The sequence below is a fragment of the Phalaenopsis equestris genome, unplaced genomic scaffold (assembly GCF_001263595.1).
Source record: "Phalaenopsis equestris unplaced genomic scaffold, ASM126359v1 Scaffold000002, whole genome shotgun sequence".
Taxonomy (NCBI): domain Eukaryota; kingdom Viridiplantae; phylum Streptophyta; class Magnoliopsida; order Asparagales; family Orchidaceae; genus Phalaenopsis; species Phalaenopsis equestris.
Genome location: NW_018164444.1, coordinates 43259052 through 43275996, shown reverse-complemented (window position 1 = coordinate 43275996; position 16945 = coordinate 43259052). Strand labels below are relative to the sequence as shown.

Genomic DNA, 16945 nt, shown 5'->3' with positions numbered 1-16945 from the left:
GCATGAAAATGTGTACTTCACTTTCAAAAAGTGATCATAGTGGTATTTTTATGTGAGATTAAAGATGAGTGCAATGTGTGTTAATATAAAAATTTAGATGAGAGATATCTAAATACATGATAATTATGTTATGCTATGTATGTAAATGTTTTCACCATTCACTTTGATAAGCAAAACTTAACCTCCTCATCTAACTACTGCTACCAAAAAAAAAAAGGAAAAGGGAAATATTTTCAGAGAAGATGATTTATTTGAATGCCCATATTCCTACTATACCCAGAACAATTGCTATTGCATGAAGGATCAAATGGATGAGCTTCTTCACTTCCTTGCTCCAGGGAAGAACCTTATAGCTTATTATTGCTGAAATTTATCCACATAACAAAATCAAAAAACAAAGTGAATAAGATCTTATGCTATCATTAGATGGCCAAAAGTTCTATAGTACATACCTTCACCACCAATGGCTATGAAGCCAATGAGCATAAAAACTGGGTGAAGCTGAAAGAAACAAATAGCAAGAGCAAGATGATGAAAAAATGTTGACGGTATGAAAAAAAATTGAACATTCTATTTGATATTCAAATGTATTAGGTAATGTTTTGTTTATAGATGGGGTTGTTTGGTAACAGATTTATTAAACCTGAAATCCGGATATTACTAACCCTGCCAACACCAGGATTTAGTAAATCTGGATTTAAGACAAAACTAAGAGTAAATCCAAGATTTAAAATTTGCCCTTTACTTATGTTTAAAAAAGTTGAGTTAAATCCCACTTAAATCCATTATCAGACAGCCCGGAAGAAAATCTCAGTATGCCACCATAGTGAGATTGAAGAACAAAACTAAAAGGAATAAATAACAATAAGCTCAATGCATATTGAATTTCAGTTATACTTGGTGCTAACCTCAAAAAAAAGAACTTTAAGAGCTATGGAAGCCCTGGGACGTTGATTCCATCATTTAAATAACATTAGTGATGCCACACTTAATTGAAATCAAGAAAAGATAATTTCATCTTAAAGTAAAATGTTCACCAATTGTGATTAAGGTTAAGCATTTTGGAAGTATCTTCAGATTCTTAACAGCCTAATGTAAGATGATCAAATTATTAAAGGGAAACCAACGCTACAATCAGAGTACAACTTATTATCAAGTTTGGCAAGGTATCCAAAGCATCATCATCACAATATTATTTAAAAAATCAGAACTTAAAACCCCATCGGACAATATGACAAAGGAAACACCAAATCATAGAATAAAAAGAACCCAAGGATTGAAAGCCTTTCTATTCAGGCTACATCGTCACCTTCTTAAGCATTCAGTCAAAGCATATTCTCCTCATCAAACATGAGAATAATAGTCTGTTTGGGCAGCTACAGGCAGAAACTGCTATAGAAGAAATTACTATTCAAACAGCTGCGGTGGCTATTATAAATTCATTTTGTTTTCCAAAAATAAGAACTTAGAGACACCCATTTTAACAACTTAGTCTCACGCTCCACCATATTCAAGAAGTTGACAAGGCAAGCATGAGACGGAAGATTCTAGAAAAGACCAGAATGTAGGGAGCCATCCAGAGGGTTCTAGAAGATTCTACCCAATTCTAGAGAAAATGAAAATGAAAGGCTCCAAGGAGAAGCCAAGTGTAACCTAGAAAATTCTAGAGCATTGTATGTAGTATAAGAAAGGATGTAGAATAATCCAGAAGGTAAACTATTCTAATGTATTCTAGAATATTCCCATGGGCTTGGAGGGGGTTATAAATAAGTGCTCCTCCCCTCATTGGTAATGACCCAAGCATTCAATCAAAGTTTTCAAGTATTCAAGTGTGAAGTGTTCCTTTCTCTCTACTCTTCTTCTTAAGAGTGCTTGGTGCTCACGAGTCCAAACGTTGTGAGAATTAGGTTGATTTAGTGCTAAAGGAGAGCGCTAAAACCGCACGGGTGACTTGAGGGAAGTTAGTACGTGACAGTTGGTATCAGAGCTTTGGTTCGTAGGAATGACAAAGGTTTCAAAGAGCATGTGATGGAGTCGGAAGCCACGAATATAGAGTCAACTCAAAAAGCCACATGGGAGGTCCAAGGAGATCATGCATAGCTTTGATTCGCGTCTTGCTCGGATGGAGGAGACAATGAACGACATGGAGGGCCAAGTAGAGGATCTTGGTCAAAGGGTTGATGGACTCGAGGAGGAGGACTTCACCATCCATTCGACAATCAGAGGTATGATGCTCCAACTTGATGAGACCTTAATGGGTCATATGGCTAAGTTGCAGGAGGATTTGTTGGGGAAGCTCCAAGAGGTGCGAAGAGCCTATGAGGAGGAGATGAGCGACATGGTGTTAGCTTGGAGGAGATGCGTGGAGACATTTCGTTGTGCAAGAGGGCATTAGCGTCATTCACAAGTCATCCCACTTTCAAAGCCAAGAGGATTGAAATTCCAAAACCTATTGAGTTTTGGAGGCATTCGCAACATGAAGGAAGTAGACAACTTCTTATGGGGACTAGAGCAATACTTTGGAGCGATGAGAATTGCCGATGAAGATGCAAAAATACAATTTGTCTCTCTTTATCTCTCGACATCGCTATGCTTTGATGGAGAAGAAGAAAATGAGATGTAGAGAAAGGTTTGTGCTCTATGTCAACTTTCAATGACTTCAAGAGAGGATGAGGTTCGAGCCCGGCTGCAAAGGCTTAAGCAAGAGGGTTTGATTCGAGACTACATTAAGGAGTTGACAAGCTTGGTTCTTTAAATATTCGATATTTCAGACAAGGATACTCTTTTCAACTTCATGGATGGGCTCCAACATTGGGCAAAGAATCCGCATAAGAGACGAGGAGTGCAAGATCTTGCCACTTCCATCGCGGTTGTTGAAAGCTTGGTTGATTATTCAAAGGAGTCTAAAAAGCCTGAAGAGAAGAAAATTTATGATGTCAAATGTGGGGATGAAAAAGGCAAAAACAAGGAAGAGAAACGTCGCGAATCAACCCCAACAAAGGCAAGGGACAAGGAGAAGACTAACAACAAGTCATATCAAAACTATTGTTTTATTTGTGAAGGACCTCATGGGGCAAGGGATTGCCCTCAGAAGAAGGCCCTCAACTCTCTCCTAGCAAGCCATATGAAGGAATAAGAAGGAAGAAGAAAGTGATAGGGAAAATGGCATGGAGGCACATGTAGGATCTCTTCAACTACTAAACGGGATACAACCTCCTACAAAACCCAAAGGGAGAGGGTTACTCTTTGTGGAGATGACAATAGCAGGGAAGACCACCAGGGCGATGGTGGATACGGGTGCTTCCCACAAGTTCATCTCTAGCGAGGAAGCAAAGAGGTTGGGGTTGTAGATGACTAAAGAAGGGGGCTCCATTAAATTCATCAACTCAGCAAACATGTCAATCGATGGAGTAGCTAAGGGAGACAAGACCAACATTGGGGCATGGTAAGGTACTCTAGATTTTTCTGTCACTTCTTTGGATGATTAAAAAGTTGTCCTAGGAATGAACTTTATTGAAACAAGCAAGAATATTCCCAATGTAATTTGCCAATAGCCTATGCATCACGGAAGGGAGTCAAGCTTGCCCAGTGCCGATAATAAGATTAAGCAAGCAAGTATCCAAAACACTATCAGCAATCAACTTAAAGATGACATTACACGGGACAATGGGGACAACTTGACTATCATTCATGATACTGATGAAAGAGAAAATACCCAAGGAGATGGGATGCCAAGGAATGTGGTGGAGGTTCCGCCAAGAAAGAAGAAACATGGTTCAACAAGGTTGAAGGCGAGAGATAAGCCGCCAGTCAGGAAGACTTGCTGCATAACGCTCCTCTCCCATAACACCAAGGAGAAACCAAGGTTTTTCAAGTCAGAGGGCAAACAGAGGAGGCAGTTTCGAAGGTGCAGGGGAAGCCGCAATGAGAGCATTATGAGTTTAAGTGGGGGAGAGTGTCACGCTCCACTATATTCAAGAAGTTGGCAAGGCAAGCATGGGGCGAAAGATTCTAGAGAAGGTTGGAATGTAGGGAGCCATACATGGTGTTCTAGAATATTTCACCCAATTCTAGAGAAAATAAGAAAGAAAGGCTCCAAGGAGAAATTAAGAATAACCTAGAATGATCTAGGGCTATGTGTGTAATAAGAGAAGAATATAGAACTCTCAAGAAACTAGAATAATTTAATGTATTCTAGAATATTTCATTAGGCTTTGATTTATAAGTGTCTCCCCTCATTTTTAATCACCCAAGCATTGAATCAAAGATTTTCAGTATTCAAATGTGAAGTGTTCACTTCTCTCTACTCTTCTTCTTAAGAGTGTTTGGTGCTCGCAAGTCCAAGCTTTGTGAGGATAGCGCTAAAGCCGCACGTGTTACTTGGCAAAGTTAGTCCGTGACATTAGGCTAAAAAAATATAATTTATTACTATAAAAATTTCTGAAAAAAAAAACAGCAAGAAATCAGTTTCTCAAAGTAAAGTTAGTCAGTGACATTAGGCTAAAAAAATAATTTGTTACTATAAAAATTTCTAAAAAAAAAAAAGCAAGAAATCAGTTTCTCAAAGTAAAAGCAAGAAAGTTGTCCCAAACATATCCTAAAAAAGAATACAAAAAGACAAGCACCCTATTCACATTTCATGCTTATGAAATCGCCTTCTTTACCTTCAGAATGAGTAAGAAGAGACATGTAGTACCAAAGTAAGAATAACATTAAAAAAAAATCGAGAACAGACATAACACCAAAATTTGCCCCTTGTTCCCCAAAACATCGCAGAAACCAAATCCAAAAGTGTGATCAATAACAGAAAGACATAAAAGAAAAAACTTTCGAAAGAGGGGAAGCGATAGTGTTACGTTAAAGATGAGATTTTTGTTGACAGCCTCAAAGGCGAGGCCGCCGCGAAAGTTGATGCACCAGATGAGAACCAGCACCGCCGCCGCCACTCCGAGCACATGCGCTACGTAAGTAAACGGCGCCGCCGCCACTCCGATCGGTCCAGCCATCTCCTTCTCTCCTGTCTCCCGTGTCGCCCCCTCTACCTCGTTTTCCACCGGCTACACAACAAGAGTCAATATGGCCTCGTGGCCGCCACGGCGAGCAATCCACATTTCATATATTTAATTGCATAATTATCCTCTACTTGGTCGATCGTAGTATTTCTCTATTTGAAGAATTAAACTCATCTTAATTAAAATAGAAAATATCTTGCACTTTTATTTAGGAAAAAAATTTAATTTTTTTAATGAATGCTAATATAAAATAAATTAAATTCAAGATAAGCTAACATATCTAATATTCAAAATTTTAATAATTATATAATAAAAATTTAGTGTTATAAACATAGTTCGTCGATCGTAGTATTTTTCTATTTGAAGAATTAAACTCAACTTAATTGAAATATAAAATATCTTGCACTTTTATTTAGGAAAAAAAATAATCTTTTTGATGAATGTTAATATAAAATAAATTAAATACAAGATAAGTTAACATATCTGTTATTTAGAATTTTTATAATTATATAATAAAAATTTAGTGTTATAAACATATTAAAATCATAAAAAGTTATATTTCATTAAAAAAAAAGTATTAGAAATATTTTAATATGACATGTGAAAAAGTGACGGACACTTATAGTCATTATTTTAATTTTTTCTCTATCCCTTTCAAGATGTAATATTTATTATGTTATTCATCTTTTATTAAAGTATGTTTGACAAAAAATATCAGTCACTTCAAGCCCCCTGATCTATTTAGCATTGACTATAGTTTGCAAACACAGTTCTCAAGACCAACTTTTCACTCCCGGCCTACCTCTCGGGCAACAACACCGGAAAACCCATATATCTCTTTCTCGCATTTCTACTCGAGGTTCATGTGTGTCGCCAGTTTCTTCCTTCTCTATCTCGCACTGGCAATCCGACATAGGCCGGCCAATTTTCTGTCTTGTCATCTTTCCTGCAACCTCACTCAGTTTCCCTCTCAAATCAAGCAAACTCACGAGCCAACCGCGCCGCTTTGGCCAACCCATATAACCCTCACCAAACAGATCGATCACACTTCAGTCGGCCGCCCCACACCATCTCCCCGGCCAACCACCTATTGGTAGGCCACTTAAAGCCTTCCAGCCAGCCACTTAAATCCCTCCAACAGACTACCTAAACTCCTCACCGGCCTTCAATTTCAGTTTCCCAGTCGGCTACATAATTAGTCGGCTACCTCACCAGACGGGCCCAACTGCTTACGAATCGAGAAACTTCTTGCTCCTTCTGTCAACCAGAAGTTCCTCCACCTTTCACCAGTGATTCCACAGTGAGCTCCTCCATCCCAAGCTTTACCCCCAGGAAAGCTCATACTACCATTGCTTACTCGTAACTCGCTGACCGATCCAAAGTACTTCTGAGCAACAAGTTTAGGCTTGAAAATATCTTAATGACCTACGAAAGCCCTTCTCAAGTAAGGGTAATAATGTAATTTTACCTTTTTATCTTCATGTCACCTATAAATTGGAGAAATTTTTCATGTATTGGGGAGCTTTCTGACCCTTCTCTCTTGATCCCTCTCAAATAGGGAGAACTATCTCCTCCTCTTTATGTAGCCCTCTCATTCGATGAAATAAAATGAGCAAAAGAGCTCTAAAATACCCTGTTTTTGCTTTCAGGCCCAAGTCCATGTGCACCCTCTCTCTCTCTCTCTCTCTCTCTCCCACGGATTCCCAAGGCTCTATTCCTTCGGTGTGATTCATAAGACAAATTCGAACTCAAAAAAGGGTTGATAAATTTTGGCACGAGATCTCAACCACTGGCTACCATATCCTCTGTCTATCTTTTAAAGATGATTATAAGCTCAACATCCAACAAAAGGATGCAATGACTAATGACCTCCCAAGATCTAAAGTTTCTTTTGTCTAGTTCCATCTATGTTAAGTATCCTTTATAAGGTTGGGGAAGAAAATAACTTAAAAGGTTTTACTAATATCAAGACTTGAAACAAGAAAAAATATTTAATATTATTGAGGAAAAGCATAGATCTAAGGTGAAAGGGCATCTCCACTGAGATAGAGGAGATAATGATAATTGTTGGACATTGTGCAAGGGATGCGACTGAATTTGACAATAACAAACTAATTGTCGGTGTGAAGAGGTGAAAGTATGGCCGATATTAGGACCTCAAGGCTTGTGGTGGAGCTTAATCTTAATTAAAGAATTGAGTTCAAGTTTGAACTTATTTTTGTGAGTTTAAAGTGGTTCACGGGTCCTATAATAAAATGATAAATAGAACGAGTAATTAGAAGAGAAATATAATGAAATCATATATATATATATATATATATTCTAATTATTTATAAATAAAGCCTAGGGTGTATTTTGAGTGTATTTTATATTAATATTTTCTTAAACGAGTCAGTCCACAAGCTAATTAGTCCAATCAAGGCCAGCTTGAGGTTCGCTTGTTAGCTAATCAAGTTTAGCTCACTAGCTATTTATCAAGTCGAGCTCGAATAAGCTTGGCAAAGTTACACCTTTAGCGTATATTATTGACATTGAGGATGACTAAAATATTTTTGTTCAATTATTTTTCCAAATTAGATAGTAAAGATAAACACAATTACCAAATCACAAGCCCATAGAATTAACAGCATATTTATAAATTTTATGGAAATTAAGTTTTCATTATGATATAATGATAATATAAAATGCAACACTCCTACTTTTTGTCCATCTTTCCATCTTTGTTTACTTAAAAATAAATGACACAAGACAAAATATGCAATTTGGTGTCCTGCTTTAAAATCCTCCTTGGTAAAAAGTGTAATGCTTCACTCTAAGAAAAAAAAATTCCACAAAAAAAATTTTGTTAGACTTTGCTTTGCTTAGGCAGGTTCATCACATACGTTTCCCTTGTTTTTATTAATCCAACTAAACATAGTGGACCCTAACTCAATTTCTTGTATAATTTTATTTTTGTAATGTTTGAGTTCTTTGCATTAAATTATATGAATATGAAACATTTGGGGGATTGACATTGCCTAAATTTGAAGTTGATGTGTCGTTAGGAAAGTATTATAATCATACACCAATCTTGATGGATGTTGAGTTATAAATATTTTAAATTCAAATCCAGGATCGTCTGAGCCACAACTTTAACAAATTTATGGTTAAACTGAGCATCTTAACTGGAAGCACCTAATGATGTTGAAAGTCATCCAATCCAAGTCCAAATAAGCCCAGATCAACCATATGGAGTACAATCAAGGGCTGTGGTGCATCGATTGGAAGGTTAAAATATCTTAGAACTGGGTATACTTATTTCTAAATCGAGTAGCTCGACAAAAAAAATCTAACAAGCCTAATGTCATGGACAAAAAGTCTCACATCGGCTAGGTGTAGAGTCGAAAAGCAGTATTTAAGTCTTGGGCTGCCCACCACCCCTAAGTTTTCTTTTGAGAGGTGACAAGTGATATCAGAGTATATTACTGCCTACCAGGTGTGTGGACTCTCCATGGTCCAGTGGGACCCTCGGTGGAACCGATCCGTGACGAGGGCATCACGTGATTGGGTGGAGAATGTCACGGACAAAAAGTCCCACATCGGCTAGGTGTAGGGCCGAAAGCAGTATTTAAGTCATGGGCTGACCACCACCCCTAATAGTTCTTTTGGGAGATGACACTAAGGTCCTCTAATTTTGAGGTTGTTAAGACACTTTAAATGTTCTAAAAATACATATTATCAAGAAAATAAATGTGGATCTTCCAAATGAGTGTTTTGGGAGCTAGGCTAATTTTACCAAAATGCTTGTGTCAAAAACTATAAATAAGCCCTAATTCTTCACTTGAAGAAGGAATGATGAGAGAATAGAATGAGCTGCATACTAATGCTTAACCTTTGAAGTCCCGATGATTCTCACTAACCACTAAAGTTTGTCATAGGCCACAAGATGTCATCATCGACCACCACAGTTATTAGTTCTTTTTAAAACTTTGAGTTGCCAACTTGTCTATTCACCTTCGTATAATTTTCTTTCCCATATAACCATCTTTCATAGATCATCAAAATAATTCAAATAAGAGGAGGGATCGAGAAACGAGAACAAATGACAATATCTAGACGAAAAAATTAAAAAGAAACATGAAGAACTTACGTAAGGTAAACTTCGTGTGAGCTTTGAGAAAATATGTCCAAATTGATTGGATCAAAATATCTTGAAACACATATACACGAAGAGAAAGCCTTACGTAAGAAATGCACAACAAGAAAACCAAAATTTAATATTTTGTTCTAAGATCAACATTAACTACTAAAGAAACGTGTCTCTTTGATTAAATGCATCCTAGAGGATACTTAAGAATACTCTCGATAATAGAGGGCTTGCTTACATTAATGTAAAATGCCCAACCCGACCAGAGTTCACTTGTCAGCAACTCATATGTTGCATCGTCCAAGTAAATCTCGGTAGCCCTAAGATCAAAGGAATGAAGACTCTATAGGTAAAATCAATAGAAATAGGACTTACACCCACTGAGAAAGTGAGAAAGATGCCTCTCAAAAGAAGGGAAAAGAGAGGTTCAGCTACAATACTGAAAATAATCCCACAATGAACTCACAACTGTTTGGATTGGAGAGCCTCTAACATCCTAAGTGCTCTAGACAACCATCTAAGTAAAAAAATTATGCTTGGTCAGTCGGGTTGAAGAGTACGAGGGTTATTCCTTGGAACGTGCAAAAATGATGCAATTATCTAAATAAGTTCTAATGTGTAGGCCTTATTAGGGATGACATTGAAGATGTTCATGATATGCAAGTCTTTTAATATAGGTTTGAAAGTTATGCAGGAAAGTAAAAGCAGAAAGTAAATGCTCATTTAAAAGTGATACAGTTTCACTCCCAAATTTTGATTAAGCTCAATATTTTCTTATTAATATTTTCATAAAAATAAAATATTTTAATCTTAAAGAGCCTATATTATATATGATAAGCTCCCAAACAAACCACAACCATAAGAAAAAGTAAATATCAACATTCAACAAAGAAATAAACAGATTGGTAAATCTGTTTGGGATGAGACTCTCTCCATTTTAGGAGTCCCTGCTTACCTATTTGTGACCTAGTTTTCTTCTTTGTGTCACTATTTGAGCTTTTTGGACCTTAGATTTCAATCTATGTGTTAGTTGCTAAGGTTAGCAACTCAACACTACTATGTCATTTTCTTGCCCTCAGCATGTTGGTCGCTGCACTTATATGCATCAAAGTTGTGCTCCTTTGATTGGTTATTTAACCTTTTCTTAGGCTTGATTGATGTCCCTTTTGATTGAAAAATATGGTCATTCAATGTTTGATCACAATCTAAGCATCTAGGGGGAATGTCGTTTCCCTTATACCAGTGTTGCGTAAAAGGAGACCATTATGGTCGGTCCTTTCGAGCACCCTGTTGAGATTACCTTGGTAATCTTACACTTGTTGAAGCACCTGTCGTGTCTCTCCTATTGAAAAAAGTAGTCGTGCACTTGAGACTAGTCCTATTATGGTTGCTTGTATTGGTATGACCTCTCTTGTATGGAATAGGCTGGCACCGGATGACGATGCACCAGAGCGCTATTATCTCTAGACTATCGATTCATCCCTCCGTACTCTCAAAGGCTTCTATTTCCATGGTAGGTGGATCATCTAAGATCCCTCGAAATACCTTTGCTACTTTTATGATGTCACTTGTTGACGGTTCAATTGTTTTCCCAGCTTTTTTTATTTTAGTTTCTTCTAAAGTTCCACCTACCCCCAAATTAGGTTGAAAAGCCCAAAAAAATAGGAACAGTTCGTTGTATTCTCAGTAGTAAAATTAGCAACAAGGTTCATTTCTCATTGCGGTTCTGATTCAAGAGGAGTCTTTGAATCTCCTGGCTGAGAATCACTCTATTGTGATGTTCAGCTGTGTGGAACATTTCCATGCAATGCTTGCTAAGAGGACTTTCCCTCCTAAGGGTGCAGGTTATTTTAAGCCCGATGTCTGGTTTGATGATGCTACCATGAGTCTTCCAACTAAGAAGATCATAGGAGCAATTTACTCTATATGAGGACAGATACTTGCTAACCGGGCTATTGTCTCAACTACCTTTGTTTTGGGTCTCTATGAGGTTCTACCTGTCCTTAGTTTAGGCAGAAAGGCTCAGAGGAGTAGGAATAGGTTGTTATGTTCTCAACATTAAACTTAGCACCAGGTTTCTTTACCTGTTACGGTTCTAGTTCAGGAGGAGTCTTAGATTCCCCCAATTAAGAATAGCTCTGTTGTGTTGTCTGGCTATTAGGACCATGTTCCACCTAAGATTGCTAGGAGGCCTTTCCTTCCTTAGTATGCAGGTCATGTTGAGCCAGTAGTCCATGTTGATAATGCTATTACAAATCTTTTGACCCAGAGGATTGTAGAAGCGGTCTCTTCTTAAAGAGTAGAAGGTCTAATTTTTAAGGAGAAGTTTCTTGTTTGGATCTCTCAGATTTCAGAGTACATGATGTAAGAACTTCTCTACTTTTCTTACCCTCGTGTTTGTCATAGTAGGAGACTTAAGTTTACTCGTTAGTTCACTACAAGGCTAGAATATCCACCATATGTTAGGCAGGCTATAGGGCCCGCTAAGGAGTCACATCAGACCCTAGATATGACACTGAAACCACTGCACCAAATGTTATACCGAGTATCACTATCGATACCTTTGTAGCGACTCTGCTCGCACTTGATTATCTTGATAAAGGAAGGTCCGTGGGAAATTTCTGTCGATACTCACCTTACTCTTTTAAAAAGTAAATATTCGAGCACAAAAGGTAATCTCCAATCCTGATGAAAAGGCATCGGGTTAAGAAAATCCCTACCACTATGCCTCTTAATATTTTGGCTCCTTTTAAGGGGGTCATTGATCTGATTCTAGAAAGAGTTGTCCCTCCAGTTGGTCATGTCTATGAGCCACCTCAGATAAATCTTGAGATAGAGCTTAACATGGACCCTGGGGATGATTTATCAGGGACCCTTTGGATCTGCCAAAGGACTTTCTTGATAAAGGTAACCTCTTTAGTGAGGGGTTTCATAACTTAAAGAATATAGAGGATATTCCTCTTTCTTACTATTGTTCTCCTCTCAATAATAACCTCATGTATAGTGGGTTGTTGTCCAAAAAAGTTGTTTATTCGCCAAGCCAAGATGTGTGAGGCTATGTGACAGAATAAATCTCCAGGGAAGAAGTTTGGCTTAGGATGTGTGAAAAAGCTCAATAAAGTCAAATATTCCCAGCGTCTTGTGTAGAATGATTTCTATACTTGAAGGTAACATGGAACTTGCCTTTGCTTTGTAGAAGAAAAATAAAAGTTTCTTGGGTTGCCTCTTTTCTTCACTGGCAAAGAATAAAATGGATGTTTAGTACTCTAATGGGGGAGATCCCCAAAAGATCTTGTTGAAAACATGTTGTATTGATTGGACCACTTTACATGTCTAGATGATCTATATTTAGTCATGATACATATCTCATTGACTACTTAAGGGTGCTTCAATCAATAGAACTACCATCTCTATTTGGTCAGTTCTTGATGAGAGAACCACATTACTAAAAAACTTTATTTCTAGCAATGGTCAGGTAATCAAAACTTGATTAATATTATGGTGCCCACTTGATATGAGTCATTTTGGCTTTTTAGTAAGTTCTTTCTGAAAGAACATCATTGCGGGTTGGATCAACGTGTTTATCGAACGTTGATATCTTAATTGACTTGGTTGATTTTAATCACCTTGTTAGAAGACATGTTGCTTAGCTAGAGCATTTTTCTTGTTTAACCCATCCATGCCTCATCGAAACATCTAGATATTCAATGATATCGATTAGACCCTATTGGTGTATCTCCCATCTTGACTAAGACTAAGTGGATTAAGAAGCCTCCTACCATTACATATCTTGATCTTTCAGCTCTAATTAGGGATATCATCAAAACGATTCCAAAAGGAGTCATGTATCCAGTTGATGTTGTCTTGAATCAGCCTCAGATGGACCCAAGTTAGAGTTTAGGATAAGTCATGAGGATGAACTAAACAATATCTTTTCTGCATCTTCTCAGGTTTTGAAAATATTCATGGTCTGGGGGATTCAAGTTAAGTCTTGATGATAAATCAAAACCTTATCTTTAACAAACTTTCTCCTAAACCCTAAGAAAGTTTCAGAATAATTAACCCTGTGTCATTAAAATGCGAGTAGTTTTTGAAGGCCATTTAAATAATCTACTTTTTCATTTGACTGAGCCAATTGAAGCTTAATAATGAATGGATCATAATATGTTGATGATATATATTCAAAGAATTTGAAACTCAGTAAACACAAGGGAGTTGATATTTAAAATATCATTGATAAATAAGCTCAACCAGATATAGTAATTCACAAGAAATAAAAAATGTGAAAAACTTCAAAATAAAAACTGGCCAACACTTTTGAGAAGAAGCTTGAGGTGAGCAAAAAATCATATTGTAATATAAAAACTCTTCTGATTAATCAAGGTCAAAATTCTCTTAATAAGATTCTTAGGGTATTATGATCAGAGAATTATTGAGTGACACTGAGATGGTCCATGTATTAGTAATTGATTTAAAGACATCTCCCAAAAATGAAAATATTTTCTTAACACCCAGATAATATTGGTGAGGTCTACCTAGGCCTAAGAAGAAAATATTGAAATAAAATGATTATGGAGGTCACAGAATGTTCCTAATTGAGATAACCATGCTCCCTTTGATCTACCCATTTTATCACAAATTTCTATGCAAAGTTTTTATTATTCAGATTTTTCTTGGCACCCCCCAAGATGAAATAAACCAAAGAGAAGCATTCCTTTGGGAGTTACTCTTGATCTCAGAAAAAAAGAAAAAAAATTTGGCTCTCTATTTATGAGTTATTTTTGTAGGGATTTTGCTTGTGGATAACATGTTTAAGGCTTTTTGATTTAGTCTCGTTCTGGACACACACTCTTCACTTATCGCATGAAGTTTACCCAACATAAGCTCTCCAGTTTTTTTTTTCAATTTTTTTCACCCAGTTTTGTCTTATGTTCTTTCCTTCCAATCCTTCATTTTCTCCGAATCATTTTGATGGTTCAAGAAAGAGGGTTATTTGGGAAAAATAACTATAAGACGATAATTAAAACCACTGGAGACTGATAATTTTTAAAACGAAACAAAAAAATATACTGCTTCTAAAATGGTGGGTGTTGAAGCCGGATGCTCCGTTGTTGCGCGCATTGCGTCTGGTGGTCATTCAATAAGTCACAAGTTTTTCAATTGTGGGATTGCATTTCCCAGATATGACGCCTAATTGATGTGTGTTGAAAGATTCTTGACGATAGAGGGATTATTTAGTGTATTAGCATTACCTAAAAATTCAGCACACTCTCAATTAATAAAAGTGACAGGTGAAGACACCAATAATTTTTACGTGAAAAATTTTGAAATTGGGAAAAAATTACGTTGTATTGCCCAATCAAAACAATCCACTATGAATTAGTGAACACATACAAGTTCTTGTCCCATTGAAGGGAATAGACTACAAAGTTTCTTGAGATATAATGTTCGTTGTACAATAGTCGAGAGTAATTGCAATTGGGGGTAGTTGGAGGAACTTCAATACACCGTTTTTTAGCTGCATCGATTCAAGTGTCAAGACAATGTATTGCTCCATCAGCTGCTTCATTATTCCACAACTTATGTCGGGATTCCACGGTGCACGTTGTCATTCCGCAAGTAAATTTACTGCAATGAGCAAGAGCAAGAGGCAGCCAACGGTGGTTGACGATGGTCAGTGAGTGCAGGAGCAGGCGACTTTCATTGGACCTTCAGTGTAGAACACAATACCTTAGCCCCTTCTCCTTGAAGCTGCATTATTCCTCTGGTTCAAGGTATAGGTCCCATTTCATGAAGGGTAAGGGCTCTATTCACTATTTATAGTCTATCTTCCAAAAATATCCAACGATCAGGATTATGATATTATGATAATTTTATTTTATTTTATATTTAAGAATTAAAATAAATAAATAAATAAATACTTATATTAAATGAATGCTACTTTAAATCTCCACAAAATTTCAGTTTGACACTAGTGCATGTTGATTGTTTTCTTTTACTTCAAAAATTCTAACAATTATCTATCTTTAAACGTTACTTAAATCTTAAATATATTCCAAATGTCTCTAAATAAAAAGTAAGGTCTTGTTCAGGATCATTTTTTGTTTCCTGTGTTTTTTTTTAATATTATAATTTATGTATATATATATAGATATATATATATATATTTGTTTCCTATATTTTTCTGTTTTTCTTTTTATTTTGTTTTTAAACAATTTCTTTTTTTTGTTTTAAAAAAAAAAACAAAACAACTAAAGCCTGTTTCTTATGATTGTAAAATAGTTCCCCACGCATCCTGACATCTGGGCATATGCCTTCCTTGCCAGCAAGAACGACGCTGATGCCTTCTACAGCTCCGAGGGCATTGCTTAGTCTTCTTCTTCTTCTTCCTCCATTTCTTTTGCATCTCCGCACTTCGCACCGACGAGATTGTAGCGGGGGCGGTGCTTGAGAGAAAAGGAGTGGCAAATGAGAGTGAAGTGGAGCTCGTCAGCTTCAATGGTATGGCTATGATAGAAAATTTGTGGGTGCTTTCGCTAGCAGAAAAGCTCTGGTTGCTTCCGATGGTAGCGATGGAGTAATGGAGAGCGGACAAGTGGGGCTCAAGACGACAATGGGGGAAGGAGTTGAGGGAGGAAGAAGAGGAGGTGTTGGTCGGGGGATAGTTATATTTTTTTTTTGTTTTTTGTTTTTTCAAACATAATTTTTATTTTTTATTTTAGAAACACAAAAATCATAACCATATTAAACATATTTTTATTTTATGTTAAAATAAAAGAATAAAAAATAAAAGGGATAATTACATTCAGATCACCCCAAACATTGATTTTTATAAATTAACTATGAAAGTGATTTTTTTGAACAATCGAACTAATGTATTCATGCGTGTCACCTTCAAACTATTGAGAATTTAGCAAAAAAAGAAAAATATAATTTGAGGTTTTACCATGAATTTTGATATTTGAGTGAGAATTTGAAAGAATGAAAGAGTTGACTTGTAAATCGTAAGTTTTGGGTGGTCTGTATGTAATTGCTCGATCTCCCAAATTAAACATGTTTTTCAATTTTTGAAAAGATGTATGAAAAAATGGATTAATTTTTTTTCTTGTAAGTAGGGTGCTTTAAATACAAAAGTTAAAATTTAGGTATGAGATAAAAAAAAATACGTAAAGAATTGGGTGCTATGTATGTAAATTCCCAAAAATTTATAGTTCGGCGAATTAGATTCTGCAAAATATTTCTGAATGTTGTATCCAAAATTTTCAGTTGGCGGCTCGCCTCCTTGGACTTGATTTTTAAAGAAGATTTGACGCTACCCTAATCAAAGATGATCAATCCAGATTTTTATTTGACGCTCGATCTCCCTGACCTCGCGGTCGCCTGCTCGAAACCGCACTCGGTTGAGCCTTCGTTCATTATTGTCCACGCGCACGAGCAGCTCGAAACGCAGGTACCTGTTGGACCGCTCGCCGCTGATGTCGCCTCCAGCGCCCTCGTGCTTTGGCCGAGCGTTCCTCCACGCCCAAATCGCACGTGCAAGCGACACAAAAAAAGCTTTTGCGCACGGCCTCCCTCGCAAGAGGACGATTGCTCGCGCACTGCTGCCCTCGGTTTGCACTCTCGTCTCCATTTCCTTCCATTTCATCCTAACAAGGTCTGACTGCCCCACCGGTTTGCTTCGACTCTATCGCTCCGTCTCCTCCTCTTCGTCTTTCTGTTATTCGGTTCCCTTTCTCTGGCCCTTTTATATGAAACCGGCGCTAACCGGTTTCAAATTTCCAAGCAGTTTAACTTGGACTATATATAT

General features: G+C 37.0%; 1 protein-coding gene across 1 annotated transcript; it reads right to left on the bottom strand.

Moving 5' to 3' along the window:
* Window positions 1-247: 247 nt before the first annotated feature.
* On the bottom strand, window positions 248-5137 carry LOC110021319 (probable ascorbate-specific transmembrane electron transporter 1). Its single transcript, XM_020719766.1, has 3 exons — window positions 4857-5137; window positions 453-501; window positions 248-363 (listed from the first exon to the last, which is right to left on the bottom strand). Exons 1-3 carry the CDS (start codon window positions 5004-5006, stop codon window positions 248-250), a joined length of 315 nt encoding a protein of 104 aa, XP_020575425.1. The 5' UTR covers window positions 5007-5137.
* Window positions 5138-16945: the final 11808 nt, after the last annotated feature.